General features: G+C 31.4%; 2 protein-coding genes across 15 annotated transcripts in view; one reads left to right on the top strand and one right to left on the bottom strand.

The window, feature by feature from the left end:
* The window catches only part of LOC135123628 (uncharacterized), a 257,338-nt gene that overhangs the window by 122,734 nt on the left and 115,337 nt on the right, over positions 1–19,267 (bottom strand). The window contains exon 3 of one of the 11 annotated variants that reach the window (XM_064048461.1): positions 16,689–16,792. The exons of 8 other annotated variants lie outside the window; for them this stretch is intronic. Coding sequence is in view for 1 of the 3 variants with exons in the window: in XM_064048456.1 (XP_063904526.1) it covers positions 139–202 (64 nt within the window). In the remaining 2 variants the exon portion in view is untranslated. Of the gene's footprint in view, positions 1–138; positions 250–499; positions 581–16,688; positions 16,793–19,267 lie in introns of those variants that run through there. 2 more of the 11 variants (XM_064048462.1, XM_064048456.1) reach the window with 2 other exon arrangements.
* Positions 1–19,267, top strand: part of LOC135123626 (bombesin receptor subtype-3-like) — a 294,643-nt gene that overhangs the window by 230,053 nt on the left and 45,323 nt on the right. The window contains exon 1 of one of the 4 annotated variants that reach the window (XM_064048449.1): positions 490–541. The exons of the other annotated variants lie outside the window; for them this stretch is intronic. The gene's annotated coding sequence lies outside the window, so the exon portion shown is untranslated. Of the gene's footprint in view, positions 1–489; positions 542–19,267 lie in introns of those variants that run through there. 4 annotated transcript variants of the gene reach the window in all.

The raw sequence follows: 19,267 nt of genomic DNA, 5'->3' as shown, positions 1-19,267 counted from the left end.
ATGCTTCATGACACTTGAGATTAAATACATGATTAGATAACAATCAACACTACTGAAGCACCGTGATTTGATAACACTCAGTAGGTCATGAGTGTCGTCATGTCCTGCCAGGATGTTTCCTGATGCAGGTATTTTTACCTTTCGTTTGGAGATACGATATCTGAATTGCAAATAAAACAACACATGACAGTTTTAAATTCATTTTGTTTTGAAAGTGGATCAGCAACTGGTCTGATTTAAAAAAGGGTTATCGGAACGTGATACGTCCATAGTTCGGGATTGTTTTTCAATAAGCGCTTCTTCGATTGGATTTGTTGGTTTTGAGAGGCGGTTAGTAATCTTGGTAAATAATAGGATGAAATGAGCAGTGTTTGATGTGCTTATCATTCGGTTTGTTTTGACAGAGAGAGTGATAGCATTACGTAACTGAATGAGCCGCAAACAACGATAAAAAAATCACAATTTTGCTAAAACAGTGCACAAATTTTTAAGTACCCACCTTGAACTGAAGATGTATGGATCTAGGTGTGCTAAAACTACAGTAAGTTTATTTGTAAAATCGACAAATCATAAAAAACACTAGAGATAAAACGATTATAAATGATCGTCTCATGTAACTAATTGAAAGTAATTTGTAAATAATCTCTAAAGTTAACACTAAAGATTAGATAAAAAAAAACTTTAAAAAATATTTTAGATTTTAAAATGTTTCTCTGAACAGATTTATAAATGTTGAATGTAAATTTGGTACAGGGTTTCTATAAATGATTATAGGGTAGGTTATGTAAACGTGCCGCCTCTCAAATGTAACTCTACGGAGATCCCTAGTAAGTGCCCAAGGACGCATTACAAAGATCACACATGGACCACACACATGTGTATAACTGGTTGCCTAAACGCTTCATATGTTTTTAAAAAATAAAACTAATTCATTACGATAAAAAGAAACAAATATATTGCGGTTAAATATCACAGGTATTCTTGCTTACAAGCGGTTACAGAATACACAACTCTTCGTTTACGAAGTCCTATTGCGATAACAAGACATAACGATGAAAGTGCACAAAAACAAAATTTTCGTACGCAACCACCAAGAGTTCTGAAATGTTTTGTTGTTTTGACCTTGGATCAACGAGAATTACTGTAATTCACATTTGAAAAACATTAAAACAATAAAAAACGACGACTTTAAATGAAAGGTTACAAATGACATTAGACATTAGTGTGATAAGTGAGAACCGTCATAATGATACATAATCACGGGCATAATTTCAGCGAGGCGGGATTTTTGAAATCCATGGCCGACTACGCCCTTAGAATCATTTATAAAAGCCCTGTATAAAACCCTATATCAAGATAAACTCTCCCATGAATTATATCAATTTCCAGTCACCTTCTTAAATTTTCCATCTATTTTCAAAATGTTCAAAAAACTAGATTGTAAATAACATTGTCTTTAAGACTTCCTTTAACCTTTCTTCTTTGTTCGTAAGAAACAAAGACGCCAACCCTATTTTCTTTCGTTCGAGCTTTTACCAGTTAAAATGTGATGAACTGATGACTACACTACATAGTATATCACTCACTCTTCAAACACTGGTATAACTAACACAAACTCAACTTTTGCCAATCAACTTTTAAAATTTGAACATTCCTTTCATCGCATTAATAATGTTAGAGTTTTACATATTTTAAACAAAAGTACCACTCTCAATTTTTTCGTAATTTTTGAAATTTATAAAGCAGTTAGAGATCCCAAACTAATTTGTAGGAATGAACAAACTGGTTTCAATCCCCTGTCCTTCGTTCCCTCCTACCTATTTGTTAAAAATACTTCTATGTTACGGTCCTCTCCACGTCTGGTTTTTCTCTCTTTCTGTGCTTTAGACTTGGTTTGTCTTTTTCAAAAGACATTTTTAATTTTTTAATAACTCTATACCTTTTTCTACGAGATATATTAACATTCTTTTTCTACAATACTTCATAGATGGCGCCAGTTACCTTTTTCATTCTAGAATATTCGTTAGATGTCTTTAATTTACTTATTAACAACAACTTTCAAGCCTAATTTGTATAATTATGGAATTACTAAGTTTTGTACTTTCGATAAGTCTCTTAACTTTAATATTTTTGTAAGTTAATTTTTTGTTCATCACCTAGCTCTGATGATGGTACCAGTAGGTGACGAAACATGTTAGTTCTCACTTTATAATAAAGCCTTAACTTCTGTGGCGTCGACCTAGTTTTTTTCGTTTTTTATTATTTGAATATATTTTATACATATTATGGCTACTTTGAGAAAAAGATCTGAAGTATTAGATTTAAAAGAGTGCTATTTGTGTCAACAATTATTTTAAAATTTTTTGTTCGCTTGTTAATAGCCCGACTTTACTAATATTACATTACACAATGAAGTTGCTAATAAGTGAATTACTAAAAATTTGATTAGTCAAAGTTGGCGATGCACGAAAAGCCGTTTGTCTTAGTTTAAAATAATTTTTTATTAAACAAAAAACAAACAAAAGGTTGACAAAAGTAATTTGCAATGATATCAAACGAAATTAAAACTTTTTTGTTAGAATCTTACTTCAGAAATGAGACGAAATTGGAAAACGGTGATTTTAATTGATTTTCATGTGTTTTAAAAGTAGGTGTCATAATTCTAATTTTAAACTGTCAATTTGACATTTAATAAAAAAAATTAAATTACGACAAACGGCTTGTCGTGCATGGCCAACTTTGGCTAATTTCTTTTTCGATCTCACGGTACTATGTATTAAAAAAACTAAGGTATTTACCAGAGAGGAAATGAACAAATGTCTGCAGGACTTCCTGACGAAATCTATATCATGATGACAGTTGCTATGATAATAATTGCTGGAACCCCTAAATTTAAGTGTGAAGAGCTTACAAAGATGACGGTTGATGACATTACGGATCACGTCATGTCACGGTTAATGTACACTCGTGGCCACAGAAAACCGGACCACTAGCTTTGACACTCTCTTCCAAATTAAAAAAAAATTATGGTTTAATTAATGCTTTGTTTAACAAATCAGGAGCTTACATTCAAGTTGCTATTATGATATTAAAAAAATTATAATAATAAAAACTAAAACTTCATTATGCCAAAGGGCCGCGATTGTACCTGACAAAAAGACACATATTAATCGAACTTTCACAATTATTGATAAACCCAATGAAAACATTTCTTTCATGAATATTTTTTGAAAATATGTACGGAGACAAATTGTCGTCGATTTTTCTAATCAGTGCGTCAAGCAAAATGTGTAAATAAGCTTGTGGGCATAAATACGATAGAACAAATACCTCAAAAAGTTGCCGAATATTTAAAACTTTAAGATCCGAAATCTTACACAGCGCATACTGTCAGAACGACCTCAGCGACTTTGTTGGCAAATGTTGGTGTTGATTTAAACGTCACGGCGGTTGAAGGTTGTAGTATAATAAGATGTATTTTTGACGAGCAATTGATTGTATTTGCAAAGCGAAGCTTAGCGTAATCGCCCGAAACAATCAATTGCGAGGCAAAAAATGTCACTTTAATCAGAATAACATATGCTCAGTTTTCGCGAACTGAGATAAAAAAATTGGAATCGAGAAGTTTAGCCCTGTTCGCTAGATTAGAATTAAATTGAATAATAAAACAAGTAACCAAAACAAATGTAGTTATGGATAGTTGCAAAGAGTTGTCAAATGTTTTGCGCCATAGTCCATATTAGTTTGTGAAGTTTTCATCAAAATTAGTTCAAGTGAAGATTTAGATATACCTTCAGATATATTGGACTGTGCAAAAGAAGTTTCTTTGAATTTGCTTCCCCCAAACTCTCGTAAAATTTATGAATTTGCCTATAGACGTTTCATGGATTGATGCAAAAAAAACGTTGTCAATCTTGTACAGAAGACGTTCTTATGGTAACTAAAATGAAACCATCAAGTCTTTCGGCACAATACTCAATGTACCTTGGATATAAAAAACGGAGTGGATATACAGGGTGTTATTGAAAGGTACGTACAACAAAATTGAAAGTTCTTCGCGGAGTCTAAGAAGTCTGAAAAACTTATTTTGTGCTATCAAAATTATAAGGTGAAAATTAACCCTTATCCAACCTTTTTAGATGCTACTGAAAGATAAATAGGTAAAATTAATTTATTTTAGTAAATCCTAGCAACTGTAACAATAAAACTTTTGTCAAGACTAAATGTTGCTATAGAAACGAGAGATGATTTTTTATCAGAGGCGTACAACGAATTTGGACATTAATTTTAATAATTTTTATCTCTAAAAGGAGAACACTTTTACCTGAACTTTTTTTAACTTTTAGCACCCATACTTCGAGACCAATTGCCGATTTTAGTTTGTACGTACCTTTCAATAACACGCTGTATATAAGCAAATATTCTAAATTCCGCTCTTTCCTGAAAAGACCAAGGCGACGGCTATCAACCAAAGAAGTGCAAGGTAATTTACCAAAGAGCAAAATGCCGCGCCAGATAGTATATATTCGATGATGAAGGTAAACCTTGTCAAAAATATGTAATACAAAAGAATAAAATTTCGAAAATTTACTAGTTATTTTAAAAATTAATGACATTGAGGACGTAAAATCAGCCTTGCTTATTAAAAATTCATCAAAGTAAAACCAAAAGGTCCCGTTCATTTATGGTTTTGGGAGAAAATTAGGCATCTAACGTTTTTTCGAAACTATGTTGCTCTGTGGTCTTCAAATAACGACGATTTTTTTTCAAAATGTATTAATGGAAAATGTCATCGGGTGTCGTCGGTATACACAAATTCAGTGCCGTACCTCAGAAAATCGCAAAATTCTTAAAACTAGAAAATTGGGAAGAATACAAAGGACACTCAATGAGAAAAACTTCTGCCACACTTCTTGTGGACGCAGGGGGTGACCTGACGTATCTTAAAAGAAATGTTTCATCTGATACTTCTGTCAGTAATTTAATAATTAATCAAAATGTTGTGGACTCTTCCAAGAACACAAATTCTAGTTCTGAGAGCTTATTTAATTTTCACAGTTGTTCAAATTGTACATTTAATATTAATATAAATAATTTCGGATTTCATTCTCTATTCTTCAGATAAAAATTTAGATATTTTTTCTGCTAGGATCATATGTTACTATTTTTAGTCCTAGCAGAAAATGTAGCCAAATTTTTCCCTAGTATCGGAAACGTCAACCTTACAGACGGTTGACAGTTAAACAATGTCATACTTGTGTGATGATTGGAGAAAAAATCTATTTGCAGATCGTCCGGGGTCTGCATTTGTTTTTGTAACAAAAAAAGTTGCAGTAATAATTGATTTTAAACAAGAGCAATCACTTTATATAGCAAAATCATTGCAAAAAATGGTCAGAACTCTTAGGCCAACCTTAAATACGAGTAGTAATGTCAACTTTATGAAGTTAATTTAACCAAAAAATTAAGATATTGAATAAGTGATTGACTCAAGTTGAAAAATTAAAAACTACAGAGATTACAATTTTCTTATCTAAACTCTAAATAGTCTAGATATACTTTAGAAAAGAGTTGTGACACGGACATTTTCGTTCTCTGCTTTTCTTACATGACGGTCAGTTTTGAAATAGCTACAGTTAAAGTCCCTAGATATACCTTGGAAAAGAGTTGCAACACGAAACGTCAAAGTAATGGTAAATTTTAGACAATTATCGAAATTACGTTCTGTACAACGTATTATCCGTTAACGTACACAATCGCCAATAGAGACACTGCATTTTCTATGTTTCCATAGATACAGGGTGTTTGCGAAATGCACCGACAAAAAAAAAACTGAAAATCGGTCTGGATGAGTAGATATCATTAAGAAAAAATGTTCTAATAAAAGTGTTTTAGTTTTCGAAATAAAATTGATTGAAAATTTGGTCAAAATAGCATGTACGCTACTGAGTTAATAGTGATTAAAAAGATAATGTGGTTACTAAGAAAAATGTACCATTGTAGGTGTATTGTAAAAATAAAAAAAAACTCAATCTTCATTGCTTAGTCAATCTAAAAATTCCGTACAATTTATTGACTTTTAAAATGGCAGCTTTTCTAACGCCGAAATGACCGATATGGTCTTGATTTACGGAAGACCATTTGGAAATGCCCATGAAGCGCAGTGTCTCTATCAGGAGCAATTTCCAGGCCGAAGATAGCCTCATCACACAACATTTAGTGCCGTTGTTCAACGTTTCCGGGAATACGGAAAATTTCAGCCAAGTACGACGGATCATGGTCGTGAAAGAACCGAACATGTTATAGACGTGTAAGCAGAAATACTAGAAATTGTGGAAGAAAACCCAAGCATAAGCATTCGCAGATTATCATACAGATTAGGAGTTTCTCCGTTTGTTGTATGGCGAACCCTAAAGGAACAAGGGCTGCACCCATACCACCTGCAGCGCGTGCAATCCCTTAAACCAGAAGACCTGCCTCGTCGAGTGCGGTTCTGCGAGTGGTTGCTGCAAAAAAATAGGGAGCAACCAGACTTTGTGCAGAAGCTTTTCACCACCACCGTAGTAGTAGTTTGTTTAACGTTGTGTTAATTTTATTCTTTATTTTTATTTTGATTAGTAAAGTTTAGTTGGTTATCGTCGTTGAAAAGTCTTATTCTTATTAGTAGTTTCTTTTTGTTAACTATGCTCATTTATTAAGAAGTCTGTACATAACTAGAGAAAATGACACACAGACGATTACCTATAACGTCGGAATTCCAGTGGAACCAAGATCGGCGGACCACTGTCCAGAACCGCGTTCATATAAGAACTGAAAAAACCACAGCGTAACGCGAAAAACGGGAAAGAAGACCCGTGACCCTGGACAGTGGTTCGAAATAACTAATTACCACCATTTAAAATAATTCTTTACTCCAAAATTTTAAACATCCAGTTAAAATTGTTTCAAATTGATTGTTTCTGAAAACATTCTTTTGACTTTTTACTTGAGATTTTTCAAACTTCACGTTTCATTGTCAGTTTTTGGTTGCTATGTTTTTACAAAACGTGAATTAATTGAATCTGATAGCCCCTCTTGCAGTGGCGCGAATAAAGCTTGGATAAAGGGTAAATTTTTCATTCCTTATGCTCTCGGGAACCCCTCCAATTTTTTTGTCAGTGCATTTCGCAAACACCCTGCATAACAGTTTTTTCTACGTTTTACTTGCTGTACGTTCTACGGAACGTGGTTTCGCTAATTGTCTTTTATTTTACTATGCTGGCTGCAGATGTTTTTTTGTCATGTTTTGACAATTTGTAATTGTCATTTAGTACATAGACGTGGAAGAGAATGGTCGTCGTCTGCTGTGTACGAAACTGTAGAAATACAGAAGCAAATGGTTTATCATTGTTTAAATGCCCCGAAAACAAGATACATATTACTTAACAAATGGGGAGAACAGATGCAATATCCATCTGGAAAAATTAGGGCTTACATCTGCGAGGTTGTCTAAAACTGTATTTTCCATCTAATCAACAACAAAAGTCAGTCAACAGATTCACTTCAAAAAAGAAAATTTTATATTTGAAGTCAATGCAAAATATGTGAAAACGCAATTCTAACAATTTATAATGCGGTTCTTGCCAAAAAAATTGTTATTGATGAACGCGGGGTGCTGAAAAAGAAATTAATGTTTTGAAAGCAAAAATTTCTAAAAGTTTAGAAGGGCAAGTGGTAAATTATAAAAATAAGGAATTTGCATAAAATAGAAATATAAAAGGGATTTTCAACGAAAACCAAATTCAAAATTTAAGCGTTAAACGTAAACATCTAAAACAGTGGACCAACAAAACAATAGAAGAAGCCAATAAAACAAAATTTGTCTGTGGAACGTCAAGACATAACTATATCTTCTAAATATAAATTTTCCGTTACCTTCAAATAGAACCCTATGCCCTAAAATTCAGCACATACCATTTTTACATTAAATTTTTACCCATTTAACACTCAAAAAGCGACAGTCAATCCAGGTAAAGAATCCTGTCAAGGTTCCCATGACTTTTGGGAAATAACATTAACAAATTTAAATACAATTTTGGACAACAACCTCGCAGATGTAAGCCCTTTTACCAATTTTCCAAGACGGGTATTTCATCTGTTCTCTCCATTTGTTACTACGTAATATCTCGTTTTCGGGGCATTTAAATAACGAGAAACCATTTACTTATACAGGGTGCCGCATCCAAGTCTGGATATAGGGAATTAACATGGGAATTGGTTTTTATTTTATAATATCTCCCCAGATCACTTTAAAGCTATTATTGAGTGATGCCTTTGTGGAGGTCGAAGAGGGCTATCGGCCAGTACTTTTTTTCAAATCGTTGCATCGCGCTCATTCACTGTAAAAAGGTTTTAAAAATCGTATTTTGAAATTCGCGCCCGATCCGAATTGTCGCGAAATGTTACGTCGCACTGTCGAAGTTCGGCGATCGCGTCTTTCATTACCCATGCAAAATTCAAATGTCAAAGTGAAATTAGAAATTATTCTCATCAGAAATCAACGAACAAGTCAAACTGAACTATTTTATCCAGTGTGATGATTTATTGCAGGTCAATAAAACATCTCCAGCCAGCACAGTAAAATAAAATTTATCAGTTATTATTAGGCTTCGGATCTTAGGTATTTTGCCTTTTTATATCTACTTCAGGCATTGCAGCGAAATTTACATATTTATCCCCTTGAGTTTAATGGTAAGGTTGGTGTCTCCAACTGACAACGCTGGCTTGCATTTCATTTAGATTATAGCCGGAAGGAGGTGAATCTCTGAAAAAGCATTTTATTTTAGAAGTTTATTGTTAGTGATACTGAGTGTCTTTGCGTGTTAGTCGGTTTTGATTTTTGTGCATACAGTAAAGAATCCTCAAAATGCCTAAGGTAAAATCATCCATGAAATATAAAATCAAATTATGGTTAGGGAATAATTTGGACACTAATTTTCAATTTCCTTCTTCAACCAAACAAATGAGTTATTCTGCAAACTGTGTGGAAAAGTTGTAAGTAAATATTTAAAATACTGAAGCTTGAATTATGTTCACATTTTTGTTTCCTCGTTTAAGTGCGAAAAAAAAATCACACTTTGAACAACACTACAGTGGCGATGCACATAAAAAGAACAATAATAAATCCAGTAAACAGACTTTATTAAACATTAGTTCCGACAATGATTTTACACAATTTTGCCCTGATTTATGTAGGGCATTTACCCCAGCAAATATTCCATGGAATAAAGTTAGTTGTCCTGAGTTTAAAAATTTTATGCATAAATATACAGGAAGGCATTTACCCTCAGAAAACACTCTGAGAAAAAATTATTTAGCAAAAGATTACGATATGGTGAGCACTAGAATTTTTATTTAAAAACATTTTAACATAAATGTTATAATTTACAGGTAATTAAACATATTAGAAATTTTATTGGCAATAATGATATATGGATTAGCGTCGATGAGACGACGGACAGATTAGGAAGATACATAGCCCATTTAGTAATTGGAAAGTTATCTTCTGAAGAAGTTGGGCGTCCATTTCTACTAGCTTTGAAGCAGCTTGATAAAACTAATAGCAACACAATCTGGAGATTTATAAACAAATCATTGGGTGTGCTATTGATAATTTTAAGCATTGAAATTATTATAATTTATTTAATTGTTAATTTGTAGTTATCTGTATCGTGGCCAAAAGAAACTGAACACAAAAAAGTTAAATGGTTTGTATCAGATGGTGCTTCATACATGATCAAAACTGGGACTAATTTGAAGGTGTTTTATGAAAATATAACACACTTAACATGTATGGCACATGGGTTACATTTAGTGTCTGAAACAATTAGACTGAATTATCCAGATGTCAATGCGATAATTAGCAATGTTAAGAAAATCTTTTTAAAAGCACCAATAAGAGTAGAGTTTTATAAAAACAGTTTACCAAATACACCTCTCCCACCTGAACCTGTATTAATCAGGTGGGGCACTTGGATTCAAGCAGCATTATTTTATGCAGAACACTTTGATGTTTTAAAACAAGTCAGTAAATATTTAATGGTTTTTTTACTATCATTCTTATATTGAATATTTTTAAGTTGTAATGTCATTTGAAGCCACAGATGCACAAAGCATTAAAAAAGATCAAGAATTCCTGAATAAAGCAAACGTTAAAAATGAACTCTTGTACATTAAAACTCACTTTAAAATTATTGCTGACGCAATAGAACAATTAGAAACTATAGGTTTAAAATTAAACCAAAGTATGGAAATTGTGGAAAAAGTGTATACATCTTTAGAAACACACCAGGAAAGGTAGGGGAAATGGCGTTCCAAAAATTATGTTCTCTATTAAAAAAGAATCCAGGAGACGATTTTATACGTTCAGTAAATAACGTAATTTGCGGTAATGGAAATGCTACCAACAATACATACATAAATGAAAACGTAGATTGTTCAATATTTAATTTTGCACCCATCACTTCTTGTGATGTGGAACGCACGTTTCCAAAACTTAAAAGTATTTTAAGCGATCAAAGGTGTAAATTTACAATCGAAAATTTAGAGAAATATATAGTTTGCTTTTGTAACTCATTTTAAATACCTGAATTAATATTTTATTTTTTGTTAAATGCGACTTGCTTTAATTTGATCACCATTTTTTTGCGATAACTTAGAATTAGTCGACGTAACTATAGATCGTTTATTTATTTAATCATTTTTTTGTTTGTTACACAAAATATTTGTTTCTGTAATGTTTTGCTTAATGTTTTTTTTTTTAAATAAGTATATATTTTTTAATGTATGCTTTTTCGTTGAGCAAATATTTTTTCCTCCAGGTTTTTAACCTAAACTAAGATTTTTATAACCTAATTCGTCAACTTTGGGACCTAAAAATGTCTCCTTTTATTCATTTTTTAACGACCTAAAATCCGAAGCCTAGTTATTATAATTAATTTGAACTTTCGTCTTACAACTCTTTTCTAAAGTATATCTAGGGACTCTTACCCTACCCTTATACCAAAAGTCACAATATTACTAACCCAGACTCTGATACGATTACAAATGAAGTATTCTCTTGATAAAAGTCAATACGAAAAAATTTAAAATTGACTTGTTTTGTCAATTACCGTTTTAAAACATTTCGCTTCAAAAAGTTAGATTGATGCTGAAAGTAGAGATTAAGGTGTCTTGTCCTCAGTATTCAAGGGAATCATGTTCCAAGTTCACAAAGCAGTTAAATCCAGTAGAATAATCGATGGCAGACTTAAACGCGGGACTTAAACCGTGTAGAAAGGCAGTTCAAAATCATTCGCCCTTAAAAGAAATGCCATCGACGATATTTTTCGTAACTACTGAATGAAAACAATCATAGATTGTTCATACATAAACTTATAAAAGTTATAATGAAAATTTGAAGCTACGTCCTGGAATATTTAAAACTGTTTCGACTAAAAAGATTGTTTGGGTGGGTATTGATTGAACTTAAACATTAATGGATCGGTTCAGTTTTTGACCTTGTGATTTTATTATTTACGTAATATAATGAGAATTGATCCTGTACTTTTGAATGTTGTGATTTAATTTAACATAAAATCTGTGTGAGAAAAATTACCCTTAGTAACCACGTATTACTAAAATATTAAAGAAAAATTGTATATGTCAATTACTAATTATTGTCTAGACCTCCGTGAATACATAAATAAAGTTCACTGCTTCGTTATTTTTAGTAGCTTGGTTTTTATTCTATCAATACATCTAACTTCATCATTTATACCTTGTTTGTGGTGTCATGAAAGAGATCTGTTATTGTAGCTTGAATTGGGTTAGATCTATAAATCCATCGTGAATTTATGACCCCAACAATAATCTATTTTGACAAAACTGAAGACTATTACTTTCTGTACTATTTGTATTATAATTATAAATTAAATAAATTTTATAAGTGTAAAGATCTTATACTTATCAATCCACCCCCGTACGCTAATTACTAGTTTAACAATATACTTAATTTTTAAACAACTTGTTACTGATTAAAAAACTCATTACTAATGTTTACTAACGTTGACATTTACTTGCCCCATATAACCATTGACATTTTTTGTTAAGGGTCAAACCAAACAGCTACCGTGTTTGTACGCCTAATCCCTACGTCTTCACTGGCAACGCAACACTCAAAGTACATTAATTTTAAAAGTCCGCTCCTTCGTAATCTGAAAACTTCTTGAAATATGTAACCATAAAGCTCGTACAAGTTCGATAGTTACAGCTAAAGTAGACCATTTCTCTTTAAACTCTGAAAAATAGATAGCAATAATTGAATAAGCAGTGGCTCGGAAGGGTATTTGTGCATTTCCGTCGACTTTTCCAGACAACGCAACTTTATTGCATTAGGAACAATAAAATACTAACAACGGAAAAAGCAGACATTTTACACAACGGTTCTACGATTTTCAGACGAAGCCACACCATTAATCCTGGAGTGTGATATGCCATTTGTTACAATCCACCGAACTAAAGGAGAAAGCTTCACACTGAGGTTCGGTTTATCAAATAATTTACTGAGAAGTGAAATGTCAGTCTTGATTTAGTACAAATTCATCCGGGGTTCCTGAATTTTGGAGTAGGATATAAATAAAAAATGTATATCGATAGATACCATTTTGTCTCATACTTGATTTTAAGTAAGGTCGCTCCTTTATAACGACAAGGAATACTTTGCAGACAATAATCCTGATAACTGCGGAAAGAGAATATAATTTTTCCAGTCAATCTACAGAGAAAAAGCGAATTTGAGGTTGGTATAAATTGTTCTTTCTGTCGAAAAGAGCCTTGAAAATTTTTAATTTCGTTAATTTATTGTTAATTGTTTTCTAGCGCTATGACGTGAAAGCCACGACAGTACACAAATAAAAAGTACTACTATTGATTTTTTAACCTAGAAAATCATGCAATGAAGAGTCAGTATAAACTGTTCACTTCTGTTCCGAAGCAAATGGGATAAGTCAAGAAGTAAATACAAGTATTTTCTCTAGTTGTTACTTTTTAATTTTAAAATTGCTACAAATAAAAATTTTAAACGAATGATTTAGTTAATAGTTTTACAGGAAAATAATACTCATTTACGCTGCATCATAAATAAATGTTATTACACCTATTAAATTCGTAACGATCAACAGTTAAATGGCACGTTTTCAGTATATATAAATTAACGCAACCTACAAATACCAAAATTTTAAATTGAGAGAAATGGTGAGCTAGAAAATAAAAACTAAAAAAATTGGTTATTCCGACCAAACATCCCTCGCTTAACAAATCCCGCTTCTTTGCAAAAATTATAAAAATTCTTCAATTTTTCTTTTTTTTTGTTTCTTCAGTTTTTCGATTTTGCAATTTTTACAGTATTCAAATTAGAAATTTTCAGTTTTTCAATTTTCCAACTTCCCAAATTTTCAATTATTAAATTTTGCAATTTTTCGATTTAAAATTTCTTGACTTTTCAATTTTTAATTTTTTAATTTTTCAATTATTGCATTTTTCATTTCTTCATCTTTTGTTTCGGTTTTATTATTTTTTTTATTTGTACAACTTTACGATTTTTCAAAAATTCGCTTTTATAAATATTTATTTAGTCAATTTGAATTTTTTCAATTTTTCATTTTTTCAATTTTTGGATTTGCAATTTTTCAATTTTTGTTTTTGTTTCTACAATTTTACGAAATATACTAACTCTTCGAGTTTTCATTTTAAAATTTTTCAATTTTTCCAACATAATGTAATGTAATTTTTACGCAATTTCAAGAGTGTTCAGTTTTTAGTTTTTAATTTTTCGATTTTTCACTTTTTGATTTCTTCATTTTTCAATTTGTAATTTTTCGTTTCGGTTTTTTATTTTCTTTATTTTATCAATTTTTATTTAGATGTTCCGTGTTTATAATTTTTCGGTTTTCAAGTTTTTGGTTTTTCATCATTTCCCTTTTTCAGTTCTGAATTTTTCAGTTTCTCGATTTTTCAATTTTTTATTTGCAATTTTTCTTGTTTTCATTTTAAATACATATGTAATAATCCTTACATTTTTTTAAATTTTTTATTTTTCAATTTTACAATTTTAGAATTTATTCCATTTTTTGCTTATTGGATTTTAAAACTTTTCGATTTATTCGATTTGTCAATTTTCCAATTTAAATTTATGAGTTTTCCGATATTTAATTTTTCGATTTTACAATTTTTGGGTTTTCCAATTTTTCGATTGAATGTTTTTTTTTTCCCAATATTTCAATTCATTATTTTTTTTCGATTTTTAGTTTTTCAATGTTTCAATTTTTCAACTCTTCAGTTCTTCGATTTGCAAATTTTTCACTTTCCACTTTTTCGATCTTGCAATTTCTCGTCTTTTCAGTTTTTTGATATTTCAATTTTTTCCAATTTTTTGGTTTCTCCATTTTTAATTTTTCAATTCTTCCTTTTTTCAACTTTTCAAATAAAAAAAAAGAAACATTCCAAATTGTAACATTGAAAAATCAAAAATGAAAAAACGAAAAAAGTATAAAATGAAACCTTGCAAAAATCTAAAAATTGGAAATCAAGAAGTTGAAAAATTGAATAAACGAAAAATTGAAAAATCGAAATGTTGAAATTTGAAGAAACTGGAATATTTTCCAGTTTCTTCAAATAATAATTGAGAAATTCAAAAATTGCAAAATTGAAAAATTAGAAAATCGATGAAACGAAAACTCAAATATTGAAAGTTTCAAAAACTGTATAAACGAAAAATTATAAAATCGAAAGAAACATTGAAAAAATACAGGAAATGAAAAAAACGGAACACTGTGATATAAAATCGAGAAAATGGAAATTAAAAATCGGGAAAATGAGAAATAAAATTCAATCACTTGAAGAATTGAGGAAACGTGACATTGAAGAATCGAAAAATTAAAAAATTGAAAAACTGAAAAATCGAAAAATGAAAAATTGTAATGTTAAAAAATTGCAAAATTGAAAAATTGCAAATCAAAATATTCAAGAAATAAAAAATAGAAAAATTGAAAAAATCAAAGTTGAATAAACGAAAAATTAGGAAACCGGAACATTGAAAATGGAAAAATTTAAAATAAAGAAAATGAAAGAACGAAAAATCGTGATTACAAAAAATTACAAAAGCGAAAAAAGGAGAATTGAAAAATTGTGTTACAAAAAATTGGTCAAAAGTAAATAAATCCACATTTTTCTAAAAACTAAAAAATTTGTTTTTGCGAATTTTATTTTTTTATGATAACCCTTATAAGTTAAAATAAACTTACGTTAAGTTAAAGTTAATGGTTCTTGATTTTAATCAATGCAATAAATTTCCTCATTTATGATTTTTTTTAGTATCGTGGTAAGTAATTCTAAAACCTATGAGTGCATTATAATTCACAAAGATAGTAATAAAATTTTGCAGAGATCATTTATCGGCAAAATTTTGAGATGACCTCATCAATTTTTTTGAAGGGGATAAACGAATAAATTTTGATAGACGATTCGCCATAATTACGATAGCCATAAAACGTTTGTGAAATTTCGAAGCATTCATTTTTCAGTTTCAAAGTTAAATTGCAAAATGGTGTAACACAATTTTGATTTTTTTTTTACAAAAATCTGGATCTCTAGGGTAAAAACTGAACACGGATTCATAAACCACATTTATTTAATGATTGAAATCTTGGAGCTGACTTCCTCCTATTGTTGGTGAGGATGTTTATCTAAATTTTGATTACCGTTTTGCCATCGACACGCTGTTCCTTATGCATAGATAAAATTTGACACAATCGGTCCAGTAGTTTCGGATATTATCTAACTAATAATAATTCGGACAGACGGCAGACGGACAGAAAACTTAAAAGTGGTCAGTCGTCCAGTTGACTCGATTACAGTACTTCCCTAACTTATGCTCAGGAAGTAAAAATGAATAAGGTAAAGTGGCTTTTACATAGTCGTTGTCTTATTTCACTAGGGGCTAAATTTTCTGAAGTATTACATATTTTTGTCACTATTTTGTCACTATCACCCACAAATTAGTGAGCGGTAATAATTTAAAGTGGATAGACCAATGGATGTAATATTTTTTTAGTGTGAAATATAATATGGACAGTAACAAATTCAGATTGAACAGTCAAAATTAAATATACTTAATAATAAAATGTTCTGCTAAACTTTGCCAATAATAATTTTATTTGTTTATTATTTTATGTATGGGTATCAAGATTTAACTTTATCAATGAACAATCCATTTACTCTTTAAGACCAAACTTAGAGCTATCATAAGCATAGTTTTTCTCATTTTTAATGGTTGAATTTCTAATTTTTCACAGGAAAAAACTCGCGAAGTTAGAGATAATCAAAACTATGGAAGTTATGGACAATCAAACTTTCTCTTGAAAACACATACTATGTTGATGAAACTAATCGAACTTTTATCAGAACTCAAAATAAGCTCCCGACAACTGAAACACACCGGAATTATCGATAGCGAGGAACATAGACAACGTTACGGCACAGTAAACTCTACGAATGTTAGTGATTCATACTTTTATTCCCTTTGTTCCTGTTTTCATAGAAACGTTTCAAAGAATAGTTGTAAAACAGAAAGAGAGGAGATAAAGTAAGAGAGAAATGGTTAAATGACTCACCTTTAAAGGAAAATAAAATTCTTTAAATTTTAGATGAACATCAGTACTACTGGAATACAATAAATTTTTTCCTCCATGTTCGTTTAATGATCATAGTGCAGCCCCTGTTGATTTTAATGTTCCAGATTCGTTAAAAGTTAATCATAATTTTAATATTTCTAATGATATCTCTAATAATCTTGATATGAATTCCACACCATCTGTTAATCTATCCAATTGCAATGTTACTTTTAATTTTCATTCCAATTAAAATGTTCCAAATAAAACAAAACAAATATTGGTCGTAAATAATTTAATGATCGCAGATAAAAATTCGTATTTTACTCGACGATTATCAACTAATATTGCTCTCGAATGCAATACAATAATAGTTTTATAATATGCTCATTAAATAATATACTCGTACTAGGAGTATAATGTGATGGTTAAGCCTATGCCTGACTAAGTATGTTCGAAAAAGATTTTATTTTTTATGGTCGATGCCCCCCATGTTTGCTCCATTTGTACCGTTTAATACAATATGCAGAAGTTGTGTTTTGTTATCGTTCGGCGTGCTTCTCATATGTCACAGGACAAAATAACGAGTGGTGGAAATGTACAGCTAAAATAACATTGTAGTCTCAAATGAATATTGCAAGCACTCGTCACAGGCATTATATTTATACTTTAGAGATAATAAAATTACCTACGTTATAATTACTTCCTCAGAGAATATCCGAGGGAATGCTTTCCGAGTTTTAATAACTTTAAACTCTAATGCATACACACTAGTGGATAATTACCGTCTGTCTGGCTGTCTGTCGCCTGTTGGCGACTCTATTAGACGAATAGTTGTCGAATTTAGTGGGTAGAATACTGTACTGAGTAATAATTATATGTATTTTTATTGATTTAATCAATAATGGCTAGCCCTATTTTTTCGAAAATTTGAAAATACTGTAATGTTGCGCCCACCTATATTTAATAACAATAAAATATGGCTTGTGTTTTCTTATATTCCTATATTATACCATGACACGAACAAAAATTCAACAACAAAACAATAATCTATGATGAACATGTAATTTTTTTTTTCATGTTAACCTCGGACCTCGTTTCTCTTTCGACACACAAATCAGTCTCGTCAAGAAAAAGCGATTAAGGCCCTCGCTACGTAAGTGGCCGTTTCGATTGTTCTATGACATAATGAATAAATCAAAATAAATCCTTCAGCATCAAAAGCATGTGTATGTATTAAGCCCGAAATTGCCACCGACACATTAATAAATTCTCACAAGCAGTCTGCAACCGGCATGAAGATCTGACAGAAAACCGCCCGAACAACAAGAGAACACTGATTTCATGGCATGAACTATAACAGCTGCCAATTACAAATCCACATCACACAGGTCCAGGCTGCAAATTTCCATTTTCCATCTTTCCTTAATGTAGGAACTCCCGAACGTCCTTCACATTATTACAAACTGTCGTTCCTTTTCCTCCCTAATGAAATTCATGAAAATCACTCGATTCTTTATTGAAGTCACATCAACATACCCACACGCAATTTCCTCCGCCTTGAAAAATTCACAATTTCACTTATTTATTGTGGTTATTCCTAACCGGGAGGTCACGTGCCAGTCTACTTTTCGGTGGATTTATTTTTAATAAGTTGACGACAATAGCGGGAAAAGAGGGCGACAAATGCTGACCGTTTGGCCTACGAAAGCAGTGGGAAATGTCCGATTAGCGACAAGGGAATTAAATTTTTTAAATCTAGGACAGGAGGCTTTAAAAAATCACGTGCCTGATCTGAATTCGCTAGGGTGGCATAGGACAAATGAGACCAGAGGGACTAACGGAATTTTGTTTAGATTGGAAATTTACGTTCTAGTTTAGCAGTAAAGTAGGTGGCAACTGGAAATGTTCTTTCATATAATTTTATTGCTGGTTTTTCAACCAATGAAAGTTTATCTACTTGTTTATTAGATATTTAAATCATTCTTGAACTGTTGTGTGGGCACCGTTAAACAGTAGATCGTCCAAATTACGCAAATGTGTCTTTGTGTATCGAAATACAATGATATTTTAACGATTTATTAGAGTCTACACAAAAAAAAAACTGTATCAGGCACCATCAACAGTTTTGAACCTTTGTGTAGCGCCAGGGATGAATCACATTATCGTGTACTGTAGTGGGATTCATTTCAACTGTTTAGGCTTCTAATGCATGCCTGAAAAAAATCTTCCATGCAGTCTAACTTTCTCCCTCTCTCCAACATATCCTACACCTTCTGTTAATTTCATCCATCCAAAAATTATTCCCCTTCTCTATATTTCCACACCTAAATCTCGCCATCATTATTTTCTCCTTTATACTCTCTCTCTCTGTGTACTTTGGTACTTCATCCTTTACTATTTTTCTATACTCTGAATTATATCTAGACTCCGATATTCTCCATCTGCGTCCTTGCTAATCTATATCCATATCTCTTACACTCAGTTCTTCTTTCATACTCCTTCCCGTTACTCTCATTCTACCTATTTCTTCACATGCATATCCCTTTCCTTCATAATACTTGTCTCTTTCGTTCCAAACA

The sequence above is a fragment of the Zophobas morio genome, unplaced genomic scaffold (assembly GCF_036711695.1).
Source record: "Zophobas morio isolate AGI-343-1 ecotype UQ-CSIRO unplaced genomic scaffold, CSIRO_AGI_Zmor_V1 ptg000006l, whole genome shotgun sequence".
Classification (NCBI taxonomy): Eukaryota; Metazoa; Arthropoda; class Insecta; order Coleoptera; family Tenebrionidae; genus Zophobas; species Zophobas morio.
Note: the sequence above shows the minus strand (reverse complement) of the source record. Positions and strands in the feature narration are given on the sequence as shown.